The 14,798-nt window shown below is 35.5% G+C and overlaps 1 protein-coding gene across 1 annotated transcript in view; it reads left to right on the top strand.

Annotated features, from left to right (window-relative positions):
* The window catches only part of LOC120636643, an 80,383-nt gene extending 66,203 nt beyond the window's left edge, over window positions 1-14,180 (top strand). The window contains exons 12-22 of the mRNA XM_039908207.1: window positions 1,176-1,264; window positions 1,477-1,639; window positions 1,989-2,114; window positions 3,423-3,552; window positions 5,088-5,208; window positions 6,612-6,682; window positions 9,732-9,880; window positions 9,976-10,076; window positions 10,739-10,859; window positions 12,557-12,636; window positions 13,066-14,180. Of these exons, the coding sequence (XP_039764141.1) occupies window positions 1,176-1,264; window positions 1,477-1,639; window positions 1,989-2,114; window positions 3,423-3,552; window positions 5,088-5,208; window positions 6,612-6,682; window positions 9,732-9,880; window positions 9,976-10,076; window positions 10,739-10,859; window positions 12,557-12,604 (1,119 nt within the window). The 3' untranslated portion in view covers window positions 12,605-12,636; window positions 13,066-14,180. The remainder of the gene's footprint in view (window positions 1-1,175; window positions 1,265-1,476; window positions 1,640-1,988; window positions 2,115-3,422; window positions 3,553-5,087; window positions 5,209-6,611; window positions 6,683-9,731; window positions 9,881-9,975; window positions 10,077-10,738; window positions 10,860-12,556; window positions 12,637-13,065) is intronic.
* The last annotated feature ends 618 nt before the right edge of the window (window positions 14,181-14,798 follow it).

The following is a 14,798-nucleotide window of genomic DNA, read 5'->3' as shown; positions in this document are numbered from 1 at the left end:
TTATCGTTTAGGTTTGTTTGAATAATAAGGTATATCTGTACCTATATTGCTGATGCGTTATTATGTTACCTATTGAGTTTAGCGCAGATTGCTACGAGGACTGAATGCAACAAAACACATATTCCAGTAATAACAACATCAGCACGAGTTGACAGCATCGGGAATGTTAAAAATGAATAGAACGTTTCAGTGCTTAAAAAAGCAATGCGGCACGTGCTCAACTTTCGATTGTTGTGTTTTTCTTTTAAAAAAATATTAATTAATTAAATAATGGTAGTATAATAGTTCGTATCCTAGTGACTGGTCTAGGTTAAACAAGTTAATAATTACTCACAGTTTAGAAGGTTCAAACACCTTTTCAAAACTTTACAGCATGTTAACACATGTAACTCAACCTTTTTAACATCTTATTGAGTCAGATAACAGATAATAAAAACAGAAAATTGTTTTACATAAAACTTAGTTTTGCTTTAGCTTTATAATAAAATTGAAAGCATTAATTGTTCATATAATATGGATATAATATTTACACTGAACTCGCAACTATGCAACAGTAACGGACAACGCATTCACTCGTCGAGGTCGTAGTGATTTGGTATCGATTGTACTTATCGATATAATATGATTAGTCTTTATAGCGGCTTTTGCTTGAAATCTTTTGCTGCGATAGTGTACGAAGAACTTTGTATTGTTTTTGTTATTTTTGTAATAAATAAATACTATTGACTATATGCTAGTGGTTTCCCGTGATTTCGGGCGCGTACAATTTCTGTTAAGTTAATTTTTCCCATAATCACATACTGTTAGCTTTTTTTTTTTCATAAACGGATGTTGAACAACACTATAACTTTACGTCAGAATAAAAGCTATAGATGTCATAGTACTAGTTGATCGTCATTGTCTGTAGATATACCGAGACCACCGCGACGCATCGCCCTCCCAAGTTCTCTCATCATTTTCGATTAGCGTTCTTTGTGACTTTTTATTTTTGCGGCTCTTAACGTAATATTGCCGAGTTTCGTAGCGTAATATTAAATAACCTCAAGAGCCTATCAAATGCAAAAAGATTTTTCATATTCGACTGGTAATTTCGGAGATAAGCGCGTTGACTCCAAAATAGATTGTTACAGAAAATATACTTAATTATTCAAAATCTGTTGTTTTTTTTCTTTCAGATTGAGGTGCGGGCAATTTTGCTAACCGACATCCTCTTAATTTGCAAAGTGCAGATAGTCAAAAGATCTTATAGGTGTAAATTAATAAGGTAAGTGGGATTAGCTAATATTTTGTGTGTTGCCCAGTTGCACTGATATTTGTAAATTTTAATTACATGTTGAAACAGAAAAGTAGAACAAACAAATAAGCACTCATCATTTCGCATTTATAATATTAGTATGGAGAATTTACTGTAAACAATAAACGTTTTGATTATAGTGCAATGTTAATTTTTTAAAATGATATAATTTTTTGTTCTAGGCCTATTTACATGATCGATAAATTGCTGCAGATGCCCAAAATTACCAAGAATACTATGACAGCACTTAATTATATGTATGTAGATGACTTAGGTTCATCTTCTACATGTTTTGTGCTGACAGAATCAGCTAAAGATGCAGACCCAAACAGAGACACATTAAAGGTATGCAATTATTTACTAATTGTACCCGACCATGCTAAGCTTGTTGGAGTGGCAATCCCGCACCGGTTAACGCAGCGTTGGTCGACCCCCAACCAGGTGCACAGACGACATAAAGCGGGTCGCGGGAAGCCACCGGATACAAGCAGAATCGTGCAGTTTGGAACGCCGTACAAAAGACCTATGTCCAGCAGTGGACGTCAATCGGTTGATTTGATGACGATGATGATGATGCTTAGCTATTGGTCAGTTTATAATTATTTGCGTTCTTGTGAGCGGATTGTTTTTAATACATTCTTCTACGTAGAATTTATTTTATTATCAGTTTCACAATACTATTCATTGTTTACAGATATGGGAAAACAAGATGAAGGAGGCTAAACTCTGCTACGAATTATTGATTTGGGCCGCTGTTAATCCACGAAAAGTTGTATCACAGGCGGAAATTAACCGTATGGTTGACTTTTTACAAATAAGAGTAAGTATTTGCGGATAATAGCCATAGACTAAATTAAGATAAAACGTTATTGGAACAGTTTACAATGTTAAACATTGCTAGCATGTTATACAAGCTACTTTCCTAGTTTACTTTTTTTTAAATGAAGTAGGCACTGTTTTCGATTGATAATTTCAGCTTGCAAAGAAGTTAAAAAAAAACCTTTTAACTAACACGAAACAATACTTACTAAGAATTTGTATTAAGTATAATGATGCGTTTACAAAAAGAGTGAAACGTTAAATCATTTACTAACCAAATGACCGTGTCCTACCCTGTGAGAATTAAATGAAGTAAACAATGTTAGTGAGGAATAAGATTATAATATAAGAATACATTTCTACTTTGCAAGACAAAGACTAGGTATGTGTAGTGACATAGTGGGAATCTTTCTGTTTTCTGTTGCCGCAACTGTGACTTTTGCCCGTTTTCACTAACGACGAAAATAAGCAATGCCTAAGTAAGTAATCAAAGATAATTCGTAGCATACAATAATAAAAAGCATACAAAGGTATAAATACCTTTCACCAATCGATTTTCACTAGGCAACTTATACAACCTATCTTCTATCGTTCTTCTATCGTCCTATCTTCTATCGTCTATGGTTCTTGCGACAATGTCTGGTTGTGTTATCATATTTTTCAGTTTCGTATGATATAAGGATATTAAAAAACACCAAAGTCAGTTTAAGAGTTCCCTAAACATTACGCACCGCCGAATCGATGTCGTAGCTTGTATACCGAGCGTAGTTAGTCTTCATCTAAGAGTTGTTGAAACGTTACTTTTCTCTTCGCATCACCTAAATCATGGTATCAGGTATCCGATTTAAGCGCTTCCTAGGTTTAGTGAAAACGGGCATTAAAGTTTCTAAAAAAGACGCAAAAAGGGCCGTGTGGTTGGGAGAGATAAACATGTTTGCGACGTTAACTGCGAAGCTATCACACATGGATTTAATTTAATAAACCTAGGTCTGGAGGAATTTGAGCTTTAACTTCAGAGAGTCAAACCTTCTGCAGACCACACGGGAGGCCTGTGGGTGACTCTAAGATTATCCTGATTGATAATGTTAGCGGGAAGATTAGATTCACCCATCCTGCAGAAATCTATCTCAGTTCTGGTTCCGAACTGAAATTACTTGGTTGTACTTGTTTCAATTTTTGATTTATTTTTCTTTCCTTTAATAACATCGACAGTAGGTGTACTAAAATAGGATAAGTTGATAGGTTTAGTGTTTATTTACAAATGGGTCCTTATGCGCCAAATTATTACTATTATTATTAATATTTGCAGGCCAGAGATGATGCAGAGGAGACATTCATTGAACGCGAGGCCAAAATAAGAATGGCAGCCATCATTCACGAAAGCTACGGGGGTAAAGAGTATGACCCACGTAAATATATATCAGATGCCACCTCAGAAGGTATGTTTTACTTTTTAAATAACTGTTGCCCGCGTTTTTCTTCCGGGGATAAATGTGATAAGCCTATGTTGGTACTCTCCGTCCTTTCAACTAACTCCATGACAAGTGTGACTTCTGTCACTTTATGAAGTACGCGTCGCGTAGCGTAGGTACTATGCGCGTGTCGGTCTTCAATCCTCAATATGGTTGCCATAAGTAAACACTTAGAATGTTTTAAATTCGTATATATGGGAAAATAAATATGTTACTTTTCATACCCGGTATTATAATGTTTTGTTTTAAGTGGTGTCCTCTACCAACAATAATATTGACCACATCTTAAAAAAATTAAACTAATAATACAACCTTGCTGGTAAAGAAGAATCGTGAAAAACGCTTTAGGTGAGGCGGACTTCTAAAGTATAATCGACAAAAATATCATCGAATATCCCGAGCGGACCGTCATGTTTTTCGGGATGAAATTATTTTATAATCCAATCCGAAGCATCAACTATAAATGTACCATATTGCATTAAAATTCCGTTAAGTACTTTTGGGTGCTATCCGCACAAAGAAACAGAAATACAGACAAATAGACACACCGACAAAGATACGAAACTTTCACAAATTGCATTTTTACGTTCTATTGATTATCTATAACGTCTCCCTAGCTATTTAGAGCTTTCACCGGTCATTCTCTAAAGCTTTTAGGGTCCGTGCTCCGTGAGATTGGTGGAGTAAAATGTACCCAGTTGATACAGCCTGCAGCAAACCATATAATCAAGAATGGAGTTTAGATAACTACTGATAATCCCAATTGTTAACGTGAAAGTAATTGTATCCTTTTTCCTTAGCTTAAATTTTGAATTTAACACGGCTAGCCTAGAATTTTATTATAGGCATAGAATAGATTTGTATATAAGAAATCTATTCTATACATATAATGCTAGCCGTTAGTCGAAACGTGTCTAAATAGTTATGCATAAAATAGGATCTGATGTAATCCAATTTTCTGAAATAAATGACTTGATTTATTGAATGATTAATATTTCTATTTGCTTTATGAAAATTAAGCTAATAATTGTTAAGCTAACAATTATTCATTGTAAAGTCAACATCTCCTGAAGATGCTCCGGTTTCGGAGCGAAACGTGCGTAGAGGGTACCTACATTGCTCGAACCAGTCGATTGAATGAGTTTTAGTAAAAACGGATTAAGTTTTTTATGAATAAATAAAACTCGGAGGGGAGATATCTACACCGCGGGATTATTTATAATAAACGACGTAATCCGCGCCGCTGCACTAGTATTACGCCGGGGTGACTATGTTTTTTGTAAAAACGGAAAGACTAACTTTTTTAACTACCACCTAATTACAAGTTACTATATTGCCGAAGATCTGTTTGGTGTGGAGTATAAGAATTGAAGAAATTATAAATTACACCATACAGATTCTCCTGCTGTTCGCGGAGTATAGCAAATTAAGCTTAATTTTCATAATATATTATGGATTTCCGCAAAGTAACGCCTGCTTCTATCCAATATTACTATTTGCAGTTGTTATTGGCGTTGCTGCCAGGTTGCCTCGTCTGCACCAACGGAATCACATAATTGTCCATAGGACAATTCCAGCATGGTACTTTAACCTACCAAAATCGGAAGAAGATACCGATGTTAGGTAAGATTTAAACTATAACAGTACGCAAAAAATTTTTTTCTTCGTCCTAAAGTTTATTTTATGATTTTCTGGTTAATTATAAACAAAAACGAAAAGAAAATACCTTTTTTTGGTATCAAGTTAAATTTTATAATAGTTATAGTAAAAATACTCATTTTAATATTTTTATAAATTTTAATTATTTTAAATACACCACGCGATCACAGTTGGGTTTTAACGTTAAGACTGTGCATACAAATGTTTATAGTATTGATAAAAATTAAAAACACATATTTTGAAAAATAGCGTTCAATCGTTCTTCTAAATATAAAAGCAAAGTATTCCATGCTATATAGGTATATATTTTTCTCGTCTGACTACGACTTAGAATTGGAATTTAAATACTTTTAGGTCTAGGTAAAATTTTGACTCGTGTAATTGTTTTCATAGTATCACTCAATTGTTATAGATTCCACGAGATTTAAATTTAATTGTTCGATTAGTTAAACCAAGACTGCGACCCGTGGTGAAACCGCGTGAAACAGTAATACTTAATATTATAAAGGGTATAGATCGGTTTCTACCCTTGATAAACTCTGAAACTAGTGAATCTATTTTAATAATTCTTTCACAAAATAATTCGTCAAACCACAAAAGTAACATATTGATCTCTAGACGATTTAAAAAAGGTCCGGGAATAACCCACTATAATAGAATTTATAGTGAGTTTATTTCAAAATAACGGGTGAGTTTCATTCGTCATAATTATACATAAAATTTTAATCCTTACAAAAATCAGTACACCCAGGCAATAATAAAAAAAACACTTTCATCGCTTACTCGCACACTTGCTCGTTACGTGGACCTTATTCAAAATTCAAATTCATATTCAAAATTTCTTTATTTATGTAGGCCTATCACAGGCACTTATGAAGCGTTCATACATAATTGTTTACATAATTGTAACGGGATGGTGATAACTTCGTTCGCCAACTTAAATCTAAAGCTACGAGGGTTCCAAACGCGCCCTGGTCTAAGAAGAGCCCACAACAAACTTAGCCGGGTAAATTTATTTTTTTGTTATCACCATCTTCCAGTAAATTTAAATTAAGCTATGAAGCTAGAGCAATTCACACCCAAGCTTTTTTATCGTTTAAATAATCCTTAATGTTATAATAGGATTTTTCTGTAAGCTTACGTTTTATCATCGTATTTTACATCGATATGAATTCATCCCGGTAATACATATTCTTTTTTTAACGCACAAAGGGGTTTTTGCAACTTAACGTATTTTCTTAAATGAAAATATATTTTAGACCTCATAAGCTGATTATTTACAATTACGAGTTATGTTTTAGCACGAACATTAAAGAACGAAAAATCTTAGGATAGCAATCAATTTTGTATTCCTCTTAAATTTACAGCCCTGACATGGAGGAACCGAATTCGCAATGCGGAATCTCATTTTTACGTTTACCAACGACGTCATCTGATGGTAAGTACATAGGTTCGTACCTATTCAACTAATTGTATGTTAAATTTTTCTTTAGAGCTCTTATAAAAATCATATTTAGTTCATTTATTTATTTACATATTTCTTTTATAAATATAACCTAAAATAAACTATGTAAAACTAAATAAAATCTAAAACGTCTTCGAAACCACCGCAGCGAGACACAGTTCCTAAGATACTGGCAGCATTGCCCCTTTGGATGGCCAAACTAATTCTTTGGCCTAGGTGCCCGATCTAGGATCACCGGTAGACTCGATAACCCTTTTTTATAATTGTTTAAAAAGATCCTCCGGACCCCACGGTCCCAAAGTCTCTACTCCAAAAGGCACAAAAATCTTATAAAAAAACAGTCAATTTGCAAGACAGATTTGTGGATTTTAGCTTTTTTAGTAGGTATTACTTAGATAATATTTATGTATAGTTATTTGCCTTTTGAAATTATTCATAAACGAAAATCCCTAATAATATTATAAATGAAAATGTAAGTTTGTTTGTTACGCTTTCATGCAAAAACTACTAAACCGATCATCACGAAACTTTGTACACATATTCCTGTAGGTATTAGAAGTAATATAGGATGCTTTTTTATCCCGAAATTAAGCTCAGTTCTCTTGGGAGAGGGGACGAAAGTGTTTGACGATTTTAGACCAAGTTTAGCTTTCCTAAATACATAAAGTGCTGCCACATTTTTCAAATCAAATCACGCTTTTGAGATTTGGAGCTGGAGGAGAATGTTGCGAATCCCGTGGACGGCACACAGGACCAACGCATCGATTTTGAGACAGCTTAAAATTACAAGAAGGCTATCAACTACCTGTCTTAAGAGGATTCTCGAGTACCTCGGTCACATTGCCAGAAGAGATGGAGACAATCTTGAAAAGATAGTGGTCACTGGCAAAGTGGAAGGAAAGAGACCTCGAGGACGTAGCCCGATTCGTTGGTCGGATCAAATCCGCACTGCTCTCGACACCAAAGTGCATACGGCTTTAAACATTGCTCAAAGCCGAGTCAAATGGCACAAAATCGTCTAAAAAGTTGTAAGTGGAAGGGGTCACGACCCTCAGCAATGAGGAACACGACGTAGAGAGAGAGAGAGAGACATCAATTGGTTCAACCATTTGTAAATTAAGTTTAAAAAACAATTTTACGATGTTACAAAAATAATACATGACCAAAGTTTATAATTATTAAAATAAATTACCGAGTAAATTATACACAAATAATAATAATTATAATTTAAATCTAGCTATTAAAACATTTTTAGAAATACCAACTAGGTAGGTACTTTTCAATTTAAAAATGTGTTTTAAAAAGAGCGGCCATCCAAGCGTTCCTGTCATTTATACAATCCTCTACGGTGTAGTAACCTTTTTTTACATAAACGCTCCTTTATGAGGCACATGTCTTTCGAAAAAAAAAAAAACAAAAGCGGACGAAGTCGCGGGCAACAGCTAGTAACAAAATAAAGCTATGATAGGGGTTAGGATTTTGGTTTCACTTTTGAGGGGCCAAGTTCGCACCCCAGCACGTACTTCCAACTTTTGTAGAGGCTATCGATAATGTTCTCAAAGGCGTGTGAAGCCCTACGCTTGGCCATCGTGGTACTTTTCTTCGCCCAATGTGCACTAGTGGTGGAACACCCCCTTTTTTTCAAACAATTTTTATTCGTATTTGCAATCACTTTTATTTCTGTAACAATTTTGCGGCTCAGTATTTACTATTAGACAGACAGCATTTTGCGATAAAATAATTTTTGGAGTTTTTTTTGATAGGTACGCACAAAATGCTTACGAATTCAATTTTTACGACTCTTATGCCCGTTTTCACTAAACCTAGGAGTCGCCTTAATTGGATGCCTAGTGATGAGGGTCATTCCTAGAGAAAGAAAATGTTTCACGATTTCTTATGTGATGTCTAACTACGACACCGATATTCGGTTTGTTTTTATCTATACGAAAAATGACAAATATGATACTTAATACCACACCTTGTGGCAATAACTATAGACAATTTAGATTATATGAGTTGCCTATTAAAAATCGATTCGTGAAAGGTAAATTTATGCCTAGGAATCTTCTTTGACTATGGCTACATACTTATGCATGGCCTTGTCCGTCTTTACTGAGCGGGCATAAGTAATTTTTATAATTGTAAAATCTGAATGGAAACCGATTTAAAACCTTAAAATAAATAAGGAAACTTTGTTTTATGAAGACGATATAGCCCGTTTCATAACAGTACATTACTAAAACGGCCAGCATAAGAGGCATTGATGAACGAACACGTAAATCCATAAACACATAAGTCAAAGTCAAAGTCAAATATTTCTGTATTCAAATAGGCACATATATGGCACTTTTGATGCGTACATTACATGCAAAATATAACATAGAAGTGAGTTGATGACGATAACTAAATTCGTCAACTTAAAACTAAAGCTACGAGGGTTCTAAACGCGCCCTGGTCTAAGAAGAAGCCCACAATAAACTTAGCTGGTTGTTTTTTTGTTATCACCATCTGACATTGTCACTTAAAACTATTAAAGAAGCAACCTGGTTAGAGCAATAATTTACACCCAAGCATTTTTATCGTTGACGTAGTCCTTAATACTATAACAGGACTTTTCTATAAGTAAGCGAATTAATGCCTAGTTGTGGTTAAGCATATTGTTTTGAATTTTTCATATAAAATTACTTTTCAAAATAAATTACGAACAAAGAACGACAATAATACTATTCCCGCGTTGTTTGTAAGCCCCTTCGACAATTAAAAAAAAAGATTGGTTAGTAACTTCCATGGTTGCCCTTTTTGGAGTAACAGATCGTCCCATTTTCAAATTACACAAAAGTTATATGTAACAGTAACATGAGTTTACTGTGTAATTTATTAGTACGCCGCGGCAAATATGGATTTTCACACTACTTTTACCGGTCACTGCTCTCTTATTTGGCCAGAATTACAATTTCAACTTATTTCGTAGATGGTGGCCAAAATAATACTCCAATTTCTAATAGTTTGTATTCCTATTCAGATCGGCTGTCGGCTGTATCAATAGCAGTGGAAGAGGCTGAGGTCCAGGGCAGTGGGGGTGAGGCCGGTGATGATGAAGCCAGCGGCAGTGATGCCCAAAACGGTCAGATCGGCGGCAGTGTGGCCGGCAGCAGTGCGACCCGCGAGACTGTAAGTATCTTTGATATTTTTGCTCTGCCATTCCCATTTCAACGTCAGCAATATGTAAAACTTGCGCTGATAATTATGGTTTTTCTCTTTCGTAGGACACCGGTCATCTGGAAGCGGGAAGGGTTCAGATGTATCACTCTGTTGCTACACTCATGTACAGCATACCCAACCTCACTGTCTCGCCCAGTACACCGAAGTAAGTGAGGTCTTCAAGGTGGTTAAGCCTAGAGCGCGCCACCACCCACACTCCCTCGCCTTCCTCATCCAGCCACTTCACGCGACCTTTATAATGTTAGCCTCACATAGCTGGACCGTCTCCATGAACTCGTAATCTTAAATTGCGGCACCTTGCCTCACACATATCTTAAAAATACAATTTGATCAGTAGACTCGTGACTCCCGACGCAGGCAAACGTCTTTATGGGAACGGAATTAATACTTATCGCAATGCTCTTTCTTAGCTTTACATAATAAATACCTAATTCATAATCTGATACCGCTATTTCAGCCGCTCTTTTTAAATGTAAGGGAATACTTCAGAACGCTCGACATTACCATTGTTACAGATTGATCTGGGAAATTCATAATCAGAAAATGTGTGAATGTGTGTTAAGCATACTGACATTTTATGGAATTCCAGCCTTTCTTAATTAATAATATGAATACAAATTATGAATTCAAATAGACATTCCGGCTGTGCGAGGCCGGCCTAAGTTCATCGAACCATCGAGCTGGATGCCTCTGCTTTTGTGAGCATATCCCGTACAACGTACTCTTTTAAAGCAAGATCATTAAAATCATGTACCGTTGCACATATATCCTTAACTGCAATGATGCTGAATTTACATTTTTCTTCAGATCCTCGGCACGTATTGAAACTTTCTCCTACCCAGACATAACACTCAGTGAAATGGATCGTAAAAGAAGACTATCCATTGGTAAAACAGGAGATACGCTGTCTACCGGCCATCAGGAAAAGGTAAGAATAAAATTGTATCTATTTAATTTGACTCATAGAACCTGTATCTTCTTTACATAGTATAAAACAAAGTCACTCCGGCTGTTTTGACGCTTAAATATTTTAAACTGCCCAACAGATCTCAGATCAGATCAGAGATAATGGAGTTTTCAGAAATAGATAGATTGGATCACGAGGAAGGTTTATATACAGTTAACATACATATTATGGAGAGTAGAGCAAATAAATTACTGGATTTGTAACGTGATGTCGTAATAGACATATTTTTGTGCCAAGCGCACAACAACATTACAAATATTACATATTATTTATTATTATACTAGCTGTTGCCCGCGACTTCGTCTGCGTTTGATTTTGTTTTTTGATGTGGCATTAAATTTAAAGCATTCAGTATCGCTAAGCCTTAAATGAGGGGTTTGCTGCTGTCCACTGAGGAGTTATGTCCCCTATCTCCAACCATAGTTTGGGCAAAATTAAACACATATTATTATTCTCTATAGTACAAAAATAATTATTTAAATCGGTTATAATTTGTCGGAGTTATGGTGTAAAATTGTCAAACACTTTAATCCCCTCTCCCAAAGGAACGGAGTTAAGGTCGGGATAAAAAGTATCCTATATTACTTCTAACACTTCCAAGAATATGTGTACAAAGTTTCATGAGGATCGGTTGAGTAGTTTTTGCGTGAAAGCGTAACAAACAAACTTACATTGACATTTATAATATAAGTAGGGAAGTAGGGAAGTAGGGGCAGGGATACGGATTTGATCTGAAGCGATGATAGCTCAGTGGGTACGACTTGGACTTAACTTTCGAGGAGGCGAGTTCGAACCCCGGCACACACCTCTATTTTTTTTAAGTTACGTGCGTTTTTAGCAATTGAAATATCACTTGCTTCAACGGTGAAGGAAAACCTGCATGCCTGAGAATTCTCTTTAACGTTCTCAAAGGTGTATGAAGTCCACAAATCCGCACTGGGCCTTCTCCTTGTGGGAGGAGACCCGTGGCCTGAAGAGGGCCGGTAATGAGTGTAATGATGATAACTACGGAATTGTACTGACTGATTAATAAATTCAGTCTAAACTACCCCACATTAGTATCTAACCTCTAACCCGTTCGAATCCAGGGCGGATGTAATACAATTTTAATTAAAATTTTGTTCTCATAATGGCTCCGGATCGGATAGGATCAGGCTCTTCAGGATAAGCAATTAAATAAATCCGATACGCAGTAGTAGCTCTGGGCCGAGTATGCGCTTAAAAAAATGTCTTAAGAAAGAGCCTGTTAAACGGCGACCAAGGACAGCAACAGGAAAACGTGGGAGGTTTAATGTCAATTGTTATAATATTTTAATGACAGATATTGGTTACAGTACAGTCATTATTGGAATATCTAAAAAGCATCCACGCTTTTACATATACAATGTTCTTAATACAAATTAATCGAAAATGAGTTTCTTTTATGTAGCCTTCTTTACTTTTTGTAGTTAAGTACTGTGCCTGAGTTTCTAAATACGATTACTATACATTATAAAATTAACTCGTAGTCGTGAGAACCCGTACTTCGGGCTAATAATGTAACTAAGGGTATTTGATACTTAAATAAATAATCTGAGAATCCTACACTTGCTCGCAATAAAAGCACTCACGTCAAATAAGCACTCTGCAAGCTTACATGCCGAATGTTCTGTTCTCAGGCTGAGAGAGGAGGCAGTCCACAGCCCGGTCCGAGCAGGGAACATTAAAAAGCCATCAAACGTTACCAACCAAGGCGCAGGTAAATATGTGTTTTTATTTTAAGTCCCATTAAAAAAAAACGGAGGTTATCAAAGCGAACCTACTCGTATTTAGTGTAATTCCGTAAAATGAGCCCTTAGATATTATAATACAACTATGTCCATCTTTCACAAAGTCATATTCTGAAATATGACTTTACAAACAGTTTCTGAAAACTGTTTGAAATTTGGAATAATAAATAGATACTGCTCGGATAGCTTCTTATTTAAATAAATAAATTAATCTTAAATTTTTACTGCAAAACATTTATTCTGTATAAAAATATAATACTACAAATATACAGGTATCTATTATCAAGCACGAAACTAGGGAAAAAATTATACTTAGGTATATTTTTCCCCTAATCCGAGCTCATTTTAGTTGTCAGTTCTATAGAAGAAAATGTAATTGTAATGTTTTATCAATCCAGGATTGGAGTTTGAACGTGTACCCGACCGCTGACGACCAACGGATAGCTTTGTTATGTTTATTTATCGCAACGCAGCCGCCAGTATTAATATAAGGGTTCCGACCGAACGCCGAAGGGTCCACTCGCCGCTTCGTCGGATTCTTCACAAATCGTCTCAAAATTCGCGTCTTCATCATCGGGACAGGATCGCAGCGAGTTCCGCGAGAACTCCGTGCAGCGCAGAAATTTCTAGCCAAGAAAGTATCGTCACCCCGAAACATTCTCCACTAAGCGCACATGCCACTCAGCCTGCGAGAAAATCCCGCAACGCGAGCATCGAAAGAATACCAGCCATTCCGCACTCACGGACCCTCATACCGATAGGGTTCAACTCACCAGAAAGTAAGTCTTGCAGCGTCTCAGTAACAACTTTTTGCATCCTATATTCGACGAGGATACTATGTGCTTAAAATCTCCAAATTTGCGCACCAGATGGAATGGTCCATACGAGTTGGCCACCGGAAATTATATTACTTATGGGATTGAACGACAGCCATGAGGATCATTTAAAGTGGTACACATCGACGACGATTAAGAAGTCGCAGTATTGAAAGAACCTTGTGATCTTTTAACAATATGCCAGGGAATATTATTATAGGCTTAGCCGTATAATAATTTTTATGGCTTAGTATTGTAGGTCGATCTCAGTATCCTGCTTTGCGGTACTCCATGAGTATACCATCTCATCACGACTACATTACAATCTTAGCCTAACGCAATGATATCGATCTGATAAATATTCGTTTAAGAAGGAGGCCTCAGTGACCAAGGCTTATTAAGAGGTAATATATTTAATAACGATATAGTTTCAAATACCTTAGCCAAATCCATTAATCAGATCAGTAGTGATGCAGTTGGTTAAGGAATGCCGACATGACGTGATCGAGTGGATTTTTTTGGAATTTATAGTTTGTCTGAATTTAGATAATTTATATGTAGATTATAAAGGCTGTTGCTCGTGGCTTCATCTGCTTTTTTATTTTACCGGGCTAGGCCTACGTGTTAATCTAGGATTTCATGTATCTCCATTTTAAATTTTAATCAAATTGATGAAATTAGTAGAAATATAATAATGTTAGTAGAATAATTTGTTAAAATATAGACCTATCTAATAACGTTGTTTAACTCACTCATTTCTATGTTGAGTGCAAGTCGCGTATTGTAGGCCAAACGATTATAAATTATCGTTCCCTCTTTAAAATTAAATTTTCTCTATAAATTTCTAACAATTATTTTGTGGAGAACGTCAGGTCTTACTTTTTGATTTATATCTGTGATGATAAATACATTAAAGCAAACTATACTATCTTAAATGTTTATCTAATCTTATAAAAATATTCTTTTATTAAATAATGATGGCAGAATGGGTATTGGTCGGTAAATAATTTTTTTTCAGTCTGATAGTTAAGGCAATTTTTGTCTCCATATTTGTTGCCAACTTTGAAGTGAAATGACGTGATCGAGTGGACTTTTTTGGAATATAAAGTTTTAGTCTGAATTTACATAATTGATATGTAGATTATAAAGGCTGTTGGTCGTGGCTTCATCTGCTTTTTTACTTTAGAGGGCTAGGCCTACGTGTTAATCTAGGATTTCATGTATCTCCATTTTAAATTTTAATCAAATTGAAGAAATTTGTAGAAATATAATAATGTTAGTAGAATAATTTGTTAAAATATAGACCTATATAATAC

Source organism: Pararge aegeria, chromosome Z, assembly GCF_905163445.1.
Source record: "Pararge aegeria chromosome Z, ilParAegt1.1, whole genome shotgun sequence".
NCBI classification, from domain to species: domain Eukaryota; kingdom Metazoa; phylum Arthropoda; class Insecta; order Lepidoptera; family Nymphalidae; genus Pararge; species Pararge aegeria.
The sequence above is the reverse complement of the archived record's forward strand: the minus strand, read 5'-3'. Positions and strand labels throughout refer to the sequence as shown.